This window comes from Amphiprion ocellaris, chromosome 3, assembly GCF_022539595.1.
Source record: "Amphiprion ocellaris isolate individual 3 ecotype Okinawa chromosome 3, ASM2253959v1, whole genome shotgun sequence".
Taxonomy (NCBI): domain Eukaryota; kingdom Metazoa; phylum Chordata; class Actinopteri; family Pomacentridae; genus Amphiprion; species Amphiprion ocellaris.
This window is the reverse complement of record NC_072768.1, coordinates 3,698,537-3,717,440: the sequence shown is the minus strand read 5'-3', so window position 1 is coordinate 3,717,440 and position 18,904 is coordinate 3,698,537. Positions and strand designations below refer to the sequence as shown.

Genomic DNA, 18,904 nt, shown 5'->3' with positions numbered 1-18,904 from the left:
AGCTGAGCTTTATACTGCAAGAGGTGATTGTGAACAGGTGTCCTGAGTGAGCTGATTACTGCAGCTGAAACTCATTGTAGTAATCAGCAGGTAGCAGAATGCAGGCAGGTGGAACAGGGAGAGCAGGAGGGAGAGAGACAGGGAGAGAGAGAGACAGGGAGAGGTGGCAGACAGACAGAGGCAGCCAAAAAGAGACAGGTCAAAACAGAAACAGATCAGGACCCAAGGGAGAAAGGAGGAAAAAGAGGAAGAAGGGGAAAGAAGGGCAGGGGCTGGAGCAGGATCATAACATAATGTATCGCCACATCCCATCATATTTGGCAGTATGAAAGCCATCCTGTCACAAACCTGTGCACAGTTCCATCACAGACGTTGTGGTGTCTTCGCCAGTAAAATGACAAATGACAGCTGATTTCACACCACAGACAGTCACATTTTAAGGCATAACATTATGACAAAGTGTCCTGATTGTACGCATACTGCATGAAATAGTGTGTACTTTGTAGGGGCAGTTGCAGTACAAACTTAAAGTATAAAGACCCAAGTTTTATTCAGTGTCGGATTTGGTGACCTCTCACTTGGTAGTATTGTACACATATCTGTATATATAAATATGTAGCTAGTGTCCATCCATCCATTATCTATACATCACCTAATCCTCATTAGGACTGCAGGGGGCTGGGGGACACCTGGACAGGTCATCAGTCTATCACAGGGTTACACTCTCACATTCACACCTGCGGGCAATTTAGAATCATCAATTAACCTCAACATGTTTTTGGACTGTGGGAGGAAGCCAGAGTACCCAGAGAAATGCATGCACAGAGAGAACGTGCAAACTCCATGCAGAAAGATCCTGGGAAAGCCAGGATACGAACCAGGGATCTTCTAGCTGTAAGGCGAAAGTGCTAACCACTACACCACTGGACTGTCCGATAAAGAGTAACCAATAAACATAATAACTGGATAAAATGTAATATGTCATTGTTACGTTTATTACATTTTTATATTTATATTATATGTATATTATATTTCTAATGCTGTTATTATTGTTGTTATTATTATTCTTTTTAAAATTACTGTTGTTATTTTTATTAATACAATAAAACACAATATAATAACTGTACTAATCCCCAAAGGGAAATTCAATTGTCTGGTCTCATCTGTTTACTTTAGAATTAAATATTCTAATTGCTGATGGAAAGAAAGATTTTCTGAATCTTTCAGTCCTGCAGCGCAGGGACAGGAGCCGTCCAACGATGTTTTGTTGTTCACTGAGGCAGATATGAAATGGATGATCCAGGTTTGTCAGAATGGCCTCCATCTTGCTCAGTGCCTGTCTCTCTACCTCATCCTCCAATGAGTTCAATCTGATTCCAACCATAGAGCCAGCTTTTTAATCAGTTTGTTCAGACGCCTTCCATCCTTGTTTTTTATACTGCCTCCCCATCAGACTGCAGCATAAAACAGGACACTTGCTACCACAGACTGATAAAACATCTGCAGCATCTTACTGCAGATGTCTAATGATCCAAGTCTTCTGAGGCAAAAAAGTCGGCTCTGGCCCTTTCTGTAGATGAAGTCTACATTTTCTGGCCCTTTTTGTAGATGAAGTCTACATTTTCTGGCCCTTTTTTGTAGATGAAGTCTACGTTTTTAGACCAGTCCAACTTATTATCAAGGTGGACACCTAAATATTTATAAGATGTCACCACCTTGATGTCCACGCCACAGGTGTTCACTGGCTGAAAAGGGGGATTGGATTATTATTATTATCACCATTGTTATGAACAATACGCTCTTGATGTCTACATATGTGGACGCCAGGTCCTAAGAGGTTAAATAGACATTGTGTCCCCTCAGATTCAGTAATGTTGTCGGTCTGGCCCCCCTTCTAAAGCTGTCTGGCTCCGCCACTGCAGCAGAACAAACCTCAGACATAAGGCCTTCTGTAGCTCTGAGGTAACACTGCAGTCAGAGCAGTTCCTCGGTTCCTCCTCTGGTCCTGCAGCCTGTAAACACTCCTGCTGCGGCCCCTCCTCCCTCCTCCCTCCCTTCTACGTGCACCCTGCGTGCTGCGTCACGCTCTAAGCCCCGCCCCCGGCCTGGCTCTCACGCACCAGTTACGTCTGACCGTAAAAAATAGAAACTTCCAAGATGGCCGAGTCCGTGGACTCCATGCATTTCGCAGCAAACAGCAAAACAAATTCCCCTAAACCCCTGATAGCCAAACGGCCGCCGGAGAGCCGTCCGCAGTCTTCCAGCGACATTTTCCCACCGGCCCCCAAGAAGGTCCGGGTGGAGGAGAAGGGCCTGAAGCACAGGCGGCTGAACGGAGAGGTGTGCGCAGGGGAAAAACACAACGGGAAGCAGAGTTGTGGGAGCCCAGCGAAATGGAGTTTCGGCCCGGCCAAGGCGAGCCACCCCACCGCCGCCGCGGTGCCAGCGACTCCCGCCCGGAAAATCTTCAAAATCAGCAACTTCCTCGCGTCGCCTCCCAAAGTGAAAAAGGCGAAAGAGAAGCGACACAAGGAGAAGGAGAAAAGCAGCGAAGCGCAGCGGAGCTCCGCGGCGGCTGTGGAGAAAGTGAGCCCAGCTAGCTGCCATACAAAGACCGAGAACGGCGACGTGAAAATGCCACAGAGAGGTAGGACAGCCGGGCAGGCTCTCCACCGCACTCCGCTCACACACTTTATGCTCGAAATAACACCGCATGTGAAGCGATACTGCCTTAAAATGAATTAATAAATCATTACATAATTTACTGTACCACAGGCCCCAGTATTTATTAGGCCCAGATGGTGATATATACACGTGGAAATGTTTGTTCGGCAGTTGTCGGATGTAGCAGCTTTTCACCACCTCTGTTACTCCTCAGATCACCGTGTGAAGGAGAAAGACAGAGAAAAGAAGAAGGAAAAGAATAAAGAGTGGAAAAATCACAAATTGCCACCTGTGCATGACATTGCGAGAGAAAACGGAGAAGTGATTTCTCCACAGAAAGGTAGGAATGAAATGAAACACTGAGCAGTCATGGTGAAAAGTGACTTTTCCAGTATTATGGAATAATTCTGAACTGTTCTAGTGTCATAAATATGTTTTACCTGCATTCAGTATTAGTGCTGCAACTTTGCTGTATTAATTTGTCAACAATTATTAGTAAAGTACTTCAAATGAAAGCAGTTCAGTGTGACTAGATATATTATTAAGAATAATGTGATTTTTTTATGTAATATGAAATATTAAGATGGACAACACACTTTGAATTTGAAGTTTATATAAATATGTAAACACCGGCTACACTTTGTTGTACAGTTTGATAAAACATGAACTTGATCTGACTTTTGTGCAGAGATGTCAAAGATCAGGTGTATAGAAAGTGTACAAAATGTCACTGAAAATGCTTGTTTAGCTGCAGATCAGAAGCTTCGCACACCACTGTATTTGTGCTTTAAACATTTCTTTTGATCCATCACAGAGTCAAAGGAGAAGCCCAAAGCTGGTTCAGAGGAAGACCTCCTGCTGAAGAAACTCAAGAAGAAGAAGAAAAAGAAGCACAAAGACGGCGAGCGCGTGAAGGAGAGGCACAGTCGGCCCAAAATGTATCACCGCTCCTGCCAGACTGTGTGTTCGGGGGTTTCTCTGGGTTTGCCCGAGTTCCTCACCCGGATCAACGGGAACAACAGCAGCAGTCTGAACAGCAGCAGTCTGATCCACAGCACCGCACCGCAGCACCACCAGGATCCTGCTGTCACTGCCGCTACCTCCATCTCCTCCATGGTCAGGGACCGGCTCGGCTACAGCTCCCCTCTCCACTGCACCCCGGCGCCGGGCCTGCACGGCCTGGAGTTTGGCCGACTGATCCACATCGAGCAGCAGGCCAACGGAGGGGCGTCGGTGGCTCACGCCTACAGCGAGCAGCTCTCCTGTCTGTCCCCGGCCGAGATGCAGCGCTTCGCCCAGGAGTTTGTCACCCTGTCGTTCAGCGAGGACGAGGCCCAGGCGGCGTGCTTTGTGATGGGGATCATCCACGGAGCGGCGTCCTACCTCCCAGACTTCTTGGACTACTTCTCCTATAAGTTCCCCAACGCCCCGGTGAAGATGGAGGTGCTCGGGAAGAAGGACATCGAGACGACGACCATGGCAAACTTCCACTCTCAGGTGAGGAGGCTTTCTGTTTGATTCTGATCTCGGTGCCGGGCAGTTTGCAGAGACGACGGAGCTGAACTGTCTGCTTTGATTCTGTGAAGTGTCACTTTGTAGTCTGGAGGTGTGAGCAGCACAGATTCGACTGTCACAAGCTGAAGCGACACATTAACAGTGCTGGCCAGACTGCAGAGCTCTTCAGGCTGGCCTGAGACATCTTCACTGTGTTCAGAGCACTTCAGTATCAAGGTTATCTTGTCTTTGTTGTGGTAATTGTTGCACCTTGAGCTGGAGTCAGGTGTTCGATGCTGCTGAAGAAAGCATGTGTAACTTAAAGAAAAGTTGCTTTCTGCATGGCTGTTTCATAGTTGACTTGGTTTGTGTTTATAATTCATTGTCAGATCTGCCAAATTTGATACATGAACACAAGTCCACATCTCTATACTATGAACTTTAAATAAGCTTTTATTATTTTTTCTGATTCTGATTCATCTCTGATCATTTTTCTTTCGTACTAAACAGATTTGAAATGCGTCTGACAAATTCAAAGAAGTTAACGCTCTTTCCTAATCTTAAAATCCTGTGATAAGTTAACTTGACAGAATATAAATAGGGACTTACTTTCATAGAGTAAAAGAAGTCATATGATAATTTTTTTATCACAAAGGATTGTCTTAGTAGAAAATACATTTACTGGAATTTGTCATCAGAAACCTTCAACTTTTTCCATTTAACGCAACAGTTTCTACACCAGGCACTGCTATTTGAAATATTTTAACTCTTATTATGAGACACGGCTATCTGAAGGAGAATCAAGAGCTTGCTTTAATTAATCATGTGTCCATAATTACTAAATTTCTGCTCATATTGGTGACATTTTCCAAGAAACAACTAAGACATCTGGGACAGCTCCTCTTTAAATTTTAAATGTATGTCTTCTAAAAGTCAGAAACGATGTCTGCCTTGCACCTCAGTCACATCTTGTTCTTCCAGCGTCATTTGAACATTCTTGTAGAAGTTGAGGGGGAAAAATTTAGGTTAGAAAAAATTAAAATTATTCATGCCACAGACCCCTTACTGAGAGGAAAATGATTCCAGGGTCTCTTTCTCTCGATCGTACTGATACTCCGAGTGCTTTGTAATCAGATAGTGCTTCAGCTTGTCTGGCATGATGACTTCCTCTATGACCAACATAAGGCAGATGGTGCATTTCATCCTGTTGCTGTTCCCAGTAAAAACCAAACTGGATACAACTGCCAGCATATTTTCCTGATTTAGCTGGTTTGGGCTTAACGCTGCTTGATGATACGGACGTTTTTCCATATCAGCCAACAGTCCTGAGTTAAAGCGACTGATCGTTTTGCTGTCAGGCTGGTACGATGTGTCAGAATCAAGAGTTTCTGCTGGCTCTAAGCTCACATGTGGGAGTAAAGGATTCAGTAACACATGCATTTTATTGCATAGCTCGGCTTCACCGTGCTGTGTGCCACAGACCTGGGGGCTATTCAGCTCTCGCTTTGAGAATCACAGTTTTAGAGCTTCCCCGACGGCATCTTGTGATGCTGCAGCGTGCTTCTTTTTCCTTTCAACACTTTTTTTATTTTGTTATTTTATTGAAGCGTTCCCATCATAAACAAAGTCAAGCGCAGTTCGAGAGGGAAAAAGGACACAGCCCAAACGACTAGAAGAGGATTGGCTTTCTGATGGTGTATCCAGGGCAAACACTTCGACTGTTACTGGAATATTAAAGGTTTGGTCCTGGTGACTGGAGGGAACATCATGTTTTGGGTGTCCCTGCTTCTTCTTTTTAAACTGCACTAGGTTTAGCACCTTGTTACAGTCACTTTCTGCTGGAAAATTAATTCTCCTCCTTGTGAAATTAAGTCAGAGGTGATAGCATGACTCTACAGGGAGGAGAATTTAGCCGTGGTGGTCTAGTAGTCATACCTCTGGAAGTCAGAAGAACACCCTCTTCCACAATTTAAATTTTTTTGCATCTATGCTAACATTCAGGCTCAACTCCACCAGTGTACTCTTCTTCATGAACAAACGTCTTTTATCACACATTGGCAGTAGTTAAATAAACACTTGCGGGGTCGTGTCATTTACCCCCTGTTCCCACTGTTATCACGTCTCCTACCTGCAGTGTGATGTGTCTGACCATCTGTAACATCTTAACACTGATGTCCCTGTTTGCGTGGCTTTAAATGGTCACATAACAACAGAGATGCACCCTTCAGGTTCCACTTTTTATCATCTTTCTTGCGTTTTCTGCTTTTATTAGCTAGCGATAGCACAGAGATGACAGGAAATGAGGGAGAGATCCCTCGCCGGATACAAGCCGTATTCATTTACTTCATGGTTGGCTTCTTAACACCCAGAGGCAGCCTGATTGACTGTAATTTACACAGTAAAACCCACACTGTCATTTATGCTTTGCACCTCGCTATAACCTTTGTGCACAATATTTTACCATTTTCTTGTGTTGTTAACAAGACAAAAGATCTAATGTCCCTGAGAAAGCTGCCTGTGATGATGAATTAAAACAGAAAATTACAGCTGAAAAAAGAAAACATTAAATGAAGGAAACGACACGCTGCTGTCATTGTCACCTTATCCAGGGAAAGAAGCAAGAGGAAGAAACCAGAAACCCGTTACTAACAGAACAAACTACATTTAGTTGGGGGAAAAAGCCAATATATTATAGGGGGAAAAAATGATAAGCCCTTTAATGCCACCTCTAGGGAGGTAAAATCTCCGTCCTAATGGAAGCAGATTTAACTCGTTGTGTGAAGAGTGCCTGGAGATGACGTGAGCTTTCTCTGTGTAGTTTGTACTAATCACATAAACACTGCACATGTATCTATTGACATATAATGCACATTTTACTATGTTTACAATAAAATTTCATGAGTTGTATTTGATTTGATCCAGTGTTTTATACCAGCAGTGGTCACCTTATCATTAACAACATATTTACAATGACTAGTCATCACATGGTTGCAGCATATTACAATGCAGCAACAACACAAGCTTCCTCTGATATAATAAAGGTTTATAAGCCATTTCTAGGCATCATCCCTGCTTCATGAAATTCACCTCATCACACTGTTGAATCGTACATTTTAATGTTCAGCTGAAGCTTAATGTCCGTTGCAGTCAGATTTCTGATTCACCAACCAGGTGGGGTTAAATGATTTTGGTAAATTATCTCATTGCAATTTTTCTAACAGAAGTTGTGATTTAAGTCAAGCTTCAGTTGAATCTCCACTGTGTAATGGATTTAAAACGTGATGGAGCGTTACCGCTTTAGATTCCATCAAAAGCGTGACTATCACACGAGTGTTGAAAAAACATGAGTACAACTTAAGATGGAAAACATCCCACTTGTGGATCTGTAACTGCACAAACCATTAAAATCTATAAAAAGGAGCCCATAGTAAATGAGCTTCAGTGAAATAAATGATAAAATCGTAAATTTATGAAGGAAATATTTATTTATTTACCTTTATTTAACCAGGAAGTGTCATTGAGATTAGAGATCTCTTTTACAAGAGAATCCTGGCCAAGGTAGCAGCCATACAAAATTTACAGGTTCTATAAAACAGATACATGATACACAAAATAAACAAACAGATTGACAGCTGTTCAAGGACAGTTACCTCTTAAGAAAAACATTGACATTCCTCCTTCACTGTCTTCTTTATGATATTCTTAAACTCATTAATGGATATGAATGAGTTTTTTGAAGATTATTCCATGACCATGGTGCATGATGGGAGAACGCTGTTTATCCAAAGTCTGTTAGAGTCCAGGGACCATTCAAAAGCAATCACTTGGAGGTGTAGATGGTAACTACTAGAGCTGAAAGTGAAAAGGTTGCTGAGGTATTGTGGGCCCAGCAGAGCTTCATAGATGAACGTATACCAGTTTTGTTGTCTATGAAGGCTTAGTGACGTCCAGCCAACCAAATCATGAAGAATATGGTGGCGAGTGAGAGAGTGATAATAGCGTAATGCCCTGTGTGAAACAGCTTGTATTTGCGGTATGTTGACATTTACTTTTCCTGATGAGCACCAAGTGTTGAGGAATTCTTGAATCCTCGTATTTAAGGTCCTGTCAGCTGGCTCGCAGGTGCTGCTGGTGCTTTTAATGAGTCTGTAATGAGTGTTTTATTAAATGCAGGTTCACTGGAAAGGTCACACCGTTTATGTTAAGAACACGCTGACAGTGAAAGCCTCTAAAAGGTGCATAGGATATCATAAAAACATCTCGTGGTGGTAAAGTGCACGGCTGATCTGTGGGATTAAGGTGTGTTGATACCTGCGGGGTCTGATCTTTGTGCCTCCTGCAGGTGAAGCGAACATACTCCCAGGGAACGTACCGAGCCGGGGCCATGCGGCAGGTCAGTCTTGTCGGAGCCGTGGACGAAGAGGTCGGAGACTACTTCCCCGAGTTCATCAACATGTTAGAGGAGTCTCCCTTTCTGGAGGTTGGTGTGCTTCCTGTGTGTATGTGTGTGAGAGGTGTCAGCATGTGTTTAACTTCTCCCAGTGTGTTGCTACAAGTCTTATGCAAGCTGACGTTTCTCACTCTGTTTGTGCAGCGGACTCTGCCCTGGGGAACATTCTCCAGTCTGCGGCTGCAGAGCCCCACTGAGAGCGACGACGGCCCCATCATGTGGGTCAGACCTGGAGAACAGATGATCCCGATGGCAGACATGCCAAAGTCACCCTTCAAAAGGAAAAGGTGTGTGAAGATACTCGGCTTGTGAATGTTAAATGCCAGTGCCTCTCACCAGTTCAGTTCAATTCAATTCAATTCAGTTTTATTTATGTAGCGGCAATTACAGGTCAGATTGTCTCAAGACGCTTTACAGAACCCATATCCCTGAACCCCCAGAGCAGCCCTAAGGCGACAGTGGCAAGAAAACACCCTTTTAACAGGGAAAAAGCCTCGAGCAGAACCGGGCTCTTTATGTGGGGGACCCATCTGCTGCTGGCTGGGCAGGTTGAGAGGGACAGAAGAGGTAGAGAGGTAGAGGTAGAGGGATAGAGGTAGAGGGGTGGGAGAAGAGGGTGGTGGGGAACAAGGAACATATAACACACAACTGGATACATGTATGATAAGATAGATGATACGTACAAGCTAACATTGAAATTGATTCATAGTATACTGTTATGATGTACGGCTCTGGCATTAAATATACTATATGTATAGCTGGTAGTAAAAGGGTGAGGGTGATGCAGAGTCAACTGGTGGAAATGGGCAGCTGGAAGCAGTGGGCTGGAGGAAGGTCAGCAGCAGCATCCCACAGTGGACACCAGTGTCCTCATTTTCAAAGGAATCAGTCTAAAATAAATGTAATGTAGTGAAACCAGTGAAATGCATTGTTTTATCTTTTACTTTGTCATGTAGAGGGATGTCTGATATTGCCTTTTTTGCCAATAACTGATATACCGATATTGTCCAACTCTCAATTTCCGATTCCAATATCAACCGATACCGATATATGTAGGCTATTTAACTAGTTTTAGGTAACATCACATATCTCCTGTGGTGGAAGTAACACATCATGTCTCATTTTATCGTGATGCCACATTGGATGCATTCTCAGATGCAACAAGGCTTTCCAAATGTAAACATTGTCTGTGCAAAATAAGAAAAATACTTCAGCTTAAGTTATGGAAAAAATGCCATATTTATTCCTTATTTATTTTTCTTTTATTGTCTCAAACAACAGTTCACACTCTACCTCCTTCCCTCTATGATTCCGGTAAATACTGGTGAAATCCAAGCATTATTTATTTTTATTAATTTTGTATTTTCCAATTTTAACAGATTTTTAGTGATGGATACAATTCACATGTGCCAGCGAGTGCACAATATTGTCATTGTTCTTTTTTCAGAAGACAATTTTCCATCCAAAGAAATAAAATACAATAAAATAAACAGAGACGTGAACATCTTTATGAACGTTAGGGAGTGACCATTACATTGTCTTTCAATTTTTAGACTCAAAATTAAATTGGGCTTTTTAATTTTTATATACGCAGTCCATTTTTCCCAACATGCTAAAAACCAGTCTTGTTTTTGATTTATAACCACTGTCATCTCATCATATCATCATAAATAATCCAGGCATTATTTTGTCGGTTTTCATGATAGGCAAAAAAAAACAACCCGATAACGATATTGACCGATATTCCATTTTTATGCTAATATCGTCATCCCTAGTTCTTCCACATGTCTTGACTGTACCCTAACTGCCATGAATTGATATATTTCAGGTCTACCAATGAGATAAAGAACCTGCAGTATCTACCCAGAGCCAGTGAGCCCAGAGAGATGCTGTTTGAGGACCGGACGAGAGCCCACGCCGACCACATCGGTCAAGGCTTCGAGAGACAAACTACTGCTGCTGTAGGTGTGCTGAAGGCCGTGCGCTGCGGAGAGGAGTGAGTGACTTTTTTTTTACATTTCTTTCTAGTTTCACTGAAAACTTCTCATTGCTCTTTATTTATGATAATTTCCCTCAGATCAGTAAACAGGATTGTGTGTATTCCCTTACAGCAGTGACAGTCCCGCTCGGATCACCAAAGACGTCGTGTGTTTCCACGCTGGAGATTTCCCAGATGTGGTCATGAGGCTGCAGCTGGACCTCCATGAACCTCCGTTGTCTCAGGTGGGTCAGTTTTCTTAATCGTGTGTTGCTGACGGATAATCTTTTATTATGTTGGATCAAACCTCCTTTAAAGATGCACAAAGTATTTGTTTATATTAGTGCTGTCAAACGATTAAAATTTTTGATCAATCAAAGTAAATGTCTACTTGAAAAAACTGCCCGAAATGCGTTGCCAGAGGCGTTTCTGAGATTTTGAATCATTCTGCGCTGCAGATGTGTTAATTGCGTTAAAAATTTTTAATTAGATTAATCATGATGATGGATTAATTCAAGGTAAACGTGTTAATTTTGACAGCCCTACTTTATGTTGAAGTCCAGATTAAAAATATGTTCTGACTAGGCCTGACAGCACAAAGATAACAACATATCCTGGTGTTAGACAACTGATAAATAGCAAAGAAAAAATTGTTCATGTTTCACTTACAAGGATTAGATGCCATGAAAGCGCATAATGGAAACACAAAGTTTTGTTCCAACCCTCAAGCGCGCTCCCTCCCTGCCTCTTAAATGGTCTGTCATAATTTGATAATGGCGCCCCTTCGCCCTCTGTCTCTTGCTGTTGGCATCTGTGCCAGTCTGCAGTCCCCTGGTCCTTCCCTGGTGGAGGCTGTGGCCAGCAGGGACTGCTGGTTGTCCTTGAAAAATGTGCTTCTTGGTCTGAAAACATCTACAAATCCTGCTATGATCCCCTGTTTTAAGGGTCGCTTCAAATCTAAACCTCAGCGGCTTCACTATGGTAGCCCTCCACATGCCTCTGGGGTTTGCAGACTTAATGTGTATCAAAGGGAGATGATTCTGTTATCCATAAACATGTGTAAATATTAATATTTGTGGTTTTCATTGCTGTATTAACATTCAAATTATTACCTCTGTACCTTAAAAATAAGTAAAGGTAGCTGAATTCAAAGTTAGATGTTTCTATTCAAATTAATAGTTTTTCCTCCTGGCCTTTATTAAAAATTGGTCATTAAAAACTACTAATAATTAACAGTTTTGTCAGATAAAGAAAAAAATATTGTGATAAACTTTTGAGCTATATTTCTCAGCCTTATTTCTGGCTTTATAAAGTATTTAATAAAACACCAAACATGAAATTAGGTTTCAGTGTCATTGCATAAAAGTGGTTTCTACAGATGTCAGCTGTCATGTTGACCACTCAAACAGACATGAAGTTGTTTTCACTGAACCAAACAGCTCACATGTAAAACCACAAATACACACTGTAGATCTGGAATATTTTTTTCCTTCCCCGAACTTTTTCAATAAGTCCGTTAATTATGTGTAAAGTGAAAGAGATTGCTCATATTCACAAACCCTCAGAGTATGAAGTCAAGATACCCCTCAGCTCTAAGGAGCATTTTCAGCATCTTTCAGCACATAGTTTTTGTTTTATGGTGCCCAACGTAACTGCTTTACTTCCACTGCTCTCAACAGCCTGATTTCCAGCAGCAGTTTTTGGAGCAAGAGAAACACTTAGTATTATAACTGTTCTGCGCTGAAAAGCACACAGACAAAATCAACAAATTGTTAGTGAACACAAAGAAGCATTTAGTAGCTGCAGGACCTGTTTGAGTTGAGAATCCAAAAAGAGCTTAAAGGTGAGTGAATATTGGCTTTAGATCTGCCAGGTGACCAGAAACACTAATGCTCCTAACGAGTGCTAATGTTGCTCTGACTGCTGAATGTGTACGTAAACTCAAATGCATGCCAACATGTCTGCTGTAACAGTGTCCTAATGATGTGTCAGTGTTGAGTTTACAGCCTGTTAAACTTCTGAATCCCAAGTTCTGCTAGTAGGCTTGGAAGGAATGCAATCTTTTTTTTTAAAAAATCAACAAAATTAGGGCATTTATCGAAGCCACAAACTTTAAAAACGATCCTATTTTTAACTTTTCAAAAGCTCTTGAAATAATCAAGTGCCATAAAACTTAGTTAAAACTAAGCTTCAAATGTGATATTTCAACAAAGTCCTTCAAAAATATAACTTGTAATTTTTTACAAAATAAATTGTCCTCTAACCAAATTGTTAGTAAAAAATCTGCACTCCTTGGCTCATGTGGGAAGCAATGACTGACTCAGCAGTGACAAATAATCATGTGACAAAAATTCAAGGAGTTTTGGGCTAAGCTGGGCTGAACTGCAGGCTGTGTTTGCACAGAGAAAATGAGAAGCAAGTCTTGAAGTATCTGTAGGTTGTAGACCAGGGGTGTCAAACTCATTTTAGTTCAGGTTCCACATTCAGCCCAATTTGATCTCAAGTGGGCCGAAGCAGTAAAATCAGAGCATAATAACCTATAAATAACCACAACTCCTAATGTTTCCTTTGGTTTGGTGCAAAAAAGTTCACATTTAAGGAGCTATCTTTTTATACAACATTATTTCAGCAACATTATTCCTCAGTTTATCATTTACACATCACAGCTTCCAGATCACAGAGTGTCTACAAAGACACAAAACTCTTAGTCACAGGTATCTGGAACTGATGATATAGTGATGTAGAGTAATCAAAGAAAGCATTCTAAATGTTATGATACTGCAAAAAAGACATTTATAGTACTCTGTACTTCTAGTCATGGCTGTGGTGTTTCCATAGAACCTTATATTGCAGTGAAAAATGAGCAATCCCTGAGTAAAACTGTGATGGGAGCAAATAACTGCTTGGGGTTAAAACGTCAAGTAATGCAGCAAACAAAGAAACCCAGACTGTGGACTTAAAAGTAGAGGAATCTGCCTGTATGATACTTTAGTCTGTGAATCACCACAGTTCTTCTAGTCTTTCTGCCGAGCACAAATAAAAACTAAATATTTTCACCTTTTTTTGTTGAGGGATTGCTGAATGTCACGTGCTCCTGTCCTTCCTCCACAGTGCGTGCAGTGGATCGATGACGCCAAGCTGAACCAGCTCAGGAGGGAGGGTATCCGATACGCCCGAATCCAACTCTACCACGATGACATCTACTTCATCCCCAGAGGAGTTGTCCACCAGTTCAAGACCGTGTCTGCTGTCTGCAGTCTGGCCTGGCATATCCGACTCAAACAGTACCATCAACATGAAGAGAAGGAGGAGGAGGAGGAGGTGAAGGAAGAGGAGAAGTGCTCACCGCGAGACGTAACACTTCATATCAAAGAGGAGGAGGAAGACGAGGAGGTAGAGGAGAAGGAGAGTGACCTTGCTGTAAAGACGGTGACGAAGGATGAGGACGTGGAGGGAAGGGAGGGGCCGCCCTCACAAACTCCGACACGTATTTTCAAGGAGGAAGAGCGAGAAAGCAGAGCCGAAATGAAGGAATCGTCACAGTCACTACCTTTAGTCAAGAGAGAGCGAGACGAAGGTGTGCAGGCACCCACACTAATGGAACCTAAAACTGAGGAAGACGCCGAGGACGGTAAAGGAGGCGCGGACTCATGTCCGACGCCGCAGAAGGGCCATGAGGAGGCCGGAGTGGACGGTGCATTCTTCAAATCATTACAGCAAAATAGGAAGGAGAGCGATGTGGAGGAGGAGAGGCAGCAAAAGACATCTCTGCAGGGTCAAGGTCTAAAAGACAAAAGTAAAGACAGTACATCTAGCTTTTACAACACACCACAAATCAAAAAGGAAAAAGATAAAAGCAAAAGAGAGAGAGATGAAAAGGAGAAGGCTAAAGAGAAGGAGAAGAAGGACAAGGATAGGAGTAAAGAGAAGGAAAGGGACAAAAAAGACAGGGGGAAAGACAGAGAGAAGGAGCGGGTAAGAGAGCAGGAGAGAGTTAAGGCTGAAGGAGGAAGAGAGGGCAGTTCACTGATGATGCCTCAGATCAAGAAAAAAGAGGACGAGGAGCGAACAAGAGAGGGCAGTAAAACCTCTCAAAGTAACCCGCCCGCTCAGAGAGACGAGAAGTGGGCCAAGGAGTGGGACTCAAAAACACAACCCCACATCAAAAGAGAGAAGGAGCACGATAAAGACAGGGGAGGTTCGCAGGCAGCGGCTCACTTTCGGCCAGACAGGGAGGAGGCTCAGAACTCCTGCACGCATAAACACAAGTCTTCACACGGGAAGAAGGAGAAGAGCGGCCACCGGGAAGGCAAAGATGGCAGCACGTCGCAGGGGATGCAGGCAAAGTCAGGGAGGGAAGATGGCAAGACTCCCAAACCTGCACACTTTCAGGTTAAGAAAGAAGGCAAGAAGGATAAAGACGTCGTCAGCAGCAGAGAGGAAAAGAAGAAGCCCACTTCTGGTCCCGCCCAACCAGAACACAAACAACCACGGACGCTCGTCACCTTTGACCTTTTTAAACCGATGGAGGCTCACCAAACTCTGGCCCTTGCCTTCACAGACAGTAGACCTAAGACCCACCACCACAGTGACTCTCGAGCCTCTAAGCCCGGATCTGACAGTCGGACAGTTGTGCCCTCTAAAGGACCAAAAGTAAAGGACTCGATGCAGGGACGACCTGCCTCGGCGCTACAGGACACCGGGCCGCAGCAGCACTCGTTAAAACAGCCCCTGAAAACACACACACCCCAACCACAGAAAGACTTCTTAATATGAATGTCTAGATGTCTAGTCTTCTTTTTTTACTGTACTTACGCCGAGGCTTTGCCAAAATACTTGGAAGTGCATCCTTCCTTCAGAGATCAGCTGGTCTTTTCTAACAGATGAGCGAAAGCATTCTGTTACTTTGACACGGCCACATTATTGTAAACGAGGGATACGCTCTCCAAGTATTTTAACAGCGCCTAAGAATGTAAGCTAAGTAGCTCACTTCACGTTTGTTAGCAGATGTATGTAGGCTTTATATAAAATGTTATGTGACCCGTGTGTCAGTGCCTGTGCACTACTTAGCTTCGCTCTTAAAGCACCTATTTTAGGTACTGGACTAGCCAATCTGAAAACAACCACCTTTACTCCCTACTATAGGAATTACTTTCACTGTTTGGATCAAGTCTCAGAGCTCCTCAGAGCCCAAATCCTCTTTTTACTGTTGCTTTCGTTGACGGGGTTTGTCGTTTCTAAACACTCCAAAAATCAGATCAAGTAGTTGTTTTCAGACTGGACTGTTTGACTCACACAGGGCTGTAAATGATACTGTATGTACCAAAACTGTACAGTATAGATGTTATTAGCACCAATGTGAGAAAATGTATACAGAAATTGCATATATTTTTTGTAAGACAAGTTTTATTTTCCATAGAACTTATTTATATCATTTACTGTCTGTTTTTATTTGAAACCAACGTATGTGAAAATTTTGTTGTAAATACATTTTATTTCCTAAGATAAGACTTGGTAGTGTGATTTATACTCTGATCAGAACCTCTCAATAAATGGTTCAAAAATGTTGACTTAGTCAATGTTAATGTCTCTTCTTGCTTTTTGTATTAATACGGTTGCAGTATGTTTTTAGCTGTGTAAACGGTGACACATTATGATGGAAACTATGGGCTGGATTGTCGCTGGATAGTTCCAAAACATCCCTTCAGCCTCAACTGCACTTTCAGTTTAATGGTCGTATAAAATAGTAACATACTAGATATCGGTAAGAGATGCTAATGGCGGCACGAGTTTCTTACAGCAGCCAAAGTTCAAAAGTGCAGGTGCTTCTAAGATTTAATGCTGCTTCTCTTGTAGTCAGGTGTCCCTCTGAGCTGCTAACAGAACCAGGACCCTGAAACTCCAGCAGCTAAATGAAACACAGCCATAACTATTTTGACATTTAAACTTTTTTTTCCTACAGTGACCTGTCAAAATGTCTTAGATAAGATGATGGCATAGTAAGCACATCAGGTTCATTAAAGGTGAGTTTACCAAAGTTAACAAGGTAGCTGAAATGTCCTAGAAGTTTCCATCAAACAGGACAAACCTTGTTGATTTGACACTTCGTCTTTTTTTAATATATAGTGCAGTCACAAGGATGTCGACTAAGATTTTTAAAGTGCAAATGATGTTTAATCCATACAGATGGAAAGTTCTGACTTTACATTCAGTGTTAATGATAGAGGGCTATTTTAAGAAATAGTATTCTCTGTAAAAACGGTTTCACATGTGATATGGCTCAGTGGCACGCAGTGCAGAAAAACGGAGCTTTCAATTGCACGTCAAAGTTTTGCGTAGCAAGGAGCGAAGTGAAGCCAGCTTCTTTCTTGACTGTTGATAAAAGACGTGTAGTGAAGGCTGGATTTACTCTAAATGTGAAAACCATACCATAATAAGTGGTGTGCACAGGAACACATCCTAAGGTAGTGAGTGAAAGCATGTCATGTTTTCTCCCGTGATAATTTCTCTTCCATATAATTAAAACCTGCCCAGTGTAGAACTCTCTGGGAGCCCATGAACCTCCACCCTGCAGTGACCTCGTGTACAGTAACTTAGAGCAGAAGATCCTATCAAAGTTCATGATTGACTTTCAGTGATGCATCCTTGGTCTGAGATATTTAAGTGTAAAAAGTTTTAGTCCTCTTGTGTAGCTCAGTCCCTCCTGTAATGGAAAACGCTGTGTCCCAGCTCCACCAGCGCTCCGCCCAGCAGCACCCACAGAGGGACACAAACCACGCTGATCCACGTCTCCGTGAGTCTCTCCAGACGGGAGCACAGAGTCAGACAGAAGCCCAGCTTCAGCAGCAGCGCCGTCAGGTACCACAGCCTCCTCTTCACACTCTGCTCTCCATCTCTGGGGTCGAAGTCTGGCTTGCAGCGGCCTGCCATCTTCACGATCAGCATGAGGATGAGGATGGTGTCAAAGGTCCACACGGGCAAGAAGATCAGGAACCAGTTCCAGTGAATTTTAGAGTCCAGCTTGAGGACCAGCATGATGAGGAAGATCAGGGCAAAGATCCATGAGAGGAGCACTCGCTGGGCCAGGGACATCTTCATCTATAGAGGACTGGCCCGGAGCCAGTGTCACCCACTCAAACAGACTGAGGACCAGAGCCAAGGGGACAGAGGGATCTGAAAACACACCAAAACACAACACAGCTCTTCTCTGTTGGATATAAGGCTCCACTGATAAACACAAGACTAAATATAAAACTTCAGCCAAACAAACAAACTACCACCGCTGGCGTTCAGGCGTTAAGTCTCCATTTGCTGCTACTTCCACTTAGCATCACTGAAGCTACTGTATGTTAGCAGGCTGTGGCTAACTTCTAGAAGCGTTTTTAAAGATGTCTTACCGAGTTTTAGCAGAAGAGTCAACTTGTCGTCTTAAAGCTGAAGTTTATTAAACAAACTCTTCACTGGGAAGACAAATGTCAACACTTTTAAACAACAGTTTTAGCAGAAACGCAGCTCGACCACAGCGCTGAGTTAACGTTAGCTTGAAGCTAATTAAAGCTAGCAGCAGTAACAGCGAGGCTTCCGGTTGTGCTTTTCACAATAAGGGCATTTACATATATTTTGGCTTTAAATTAGACAAATTATTAAATTAAAATAATTTTTTAAAAATTAAAATACATTAAAATTAAAATAAAATTAAAAATAAATACAAAAAATTAAAATAAATTTAAAATACATTGTGTCAAATATTTAAATTAAATTAAATTAGTCAGACAAATTGTTAAATTCCCACAGAATTAAATAAGATATTGCAACAACACTGCCACAAAAAGTGTAATGCAGCAATAAATAGCTTGAATGGAGTAATTCAACTCAATTATATTGTAGAAAAGGCTGCCCAGAGACTGTCATGCTGGCCCTTTAAGGGGCGGAGCCTAGACCTGCAGCGCAGCGTGACAGAGGAGAGATGAGAAAAAGGAGACAGAGTTCACGTTTTTCAGTACTGTTGCTTGTTAAGACCTTAACAGTTTAAGTTGGCGGTTTGTTTGTGTCGAATGCCAAAGCCTGTGCGTGAAAATAGGTGAGTTATGTGTAAGATAATGGTAAGATAATGAATGAGGCATATCTTATGAATATTCTTTTTGCTAATTGGATGCATGCGCTGTTCACATGCACTTGTTAAACGCAGATGCGTTTATATTCGTGTGTCATGTGTGCTTTCATTTTCATAGTACAGTTGCATTCACATTTATGTTATTTAGATATTTATTTTTTATTGTTTTTTGTGTTGTAGAAACCACACTGGCAACGACTAATGC

At 42.3% G+C, this 18,904-nt stretch overlaps 2 protein-coding genes across 2 annotated transcripts; one reads left to right on the top strand and one right to left on the bottom strand.

The window, feature by feature from the left end:
- Window positions 1-2,141: 2,141 nt before the first annotated feature.
- Window positions 2,142-16,160, top strand: LOC111588135 (lysine-specific demethylase RSBN1L-like). The gene is made up of 8 exons (XM_023298309.3): window positions 2,142-2,647; window positions 2,879-3,004; window positions 3,479-4,161; window positions 8,501-8,638; window positions 8,753-8,895; window positions 10,437-10,604; window positions 10,720-10,831; window positions 13,698-16,160. The coding sequence occupies exons 1-8, from the start codon at window positions 2,158-2,160 to the stop codon at window positions 15,360-15,362; spliced, it is 3,525 nt and encodes a 1,174-aa protein (XP_023154077.2). The 5' UTR covers window positions 2,142-2,157; the 3' UTR covers window positions 15,363-16,160.
- Window positions 16,161-16,738: 578 nt separating this feature from the next.
- tmem60 (transmembrane protein 60) lies at window positions 16,739-18,162 on the bottom strand. Its single transcript, XM_023298311.3, has 2 exons — window positions 17,984-18,162; window positions 16,739-17,759 (listed from the first exon to the last, which is right to left on the bottom strand). The coding sequence occupies exon 2, from the start codon at window positions 17,682-17,684 to the stop codon at window positions 17,280-17,282; it is 405 nt and encodes a 134-aa protein (XP_023154079.1). The 5' UTR covers window positions 17,685-17,759; window positions 17,984-18,162; the 3' UTR covers window positions 16,739-17,279.
- Between the last annotated feature and the right edge of the window lie 742 nt (window positions 18,163-18,904).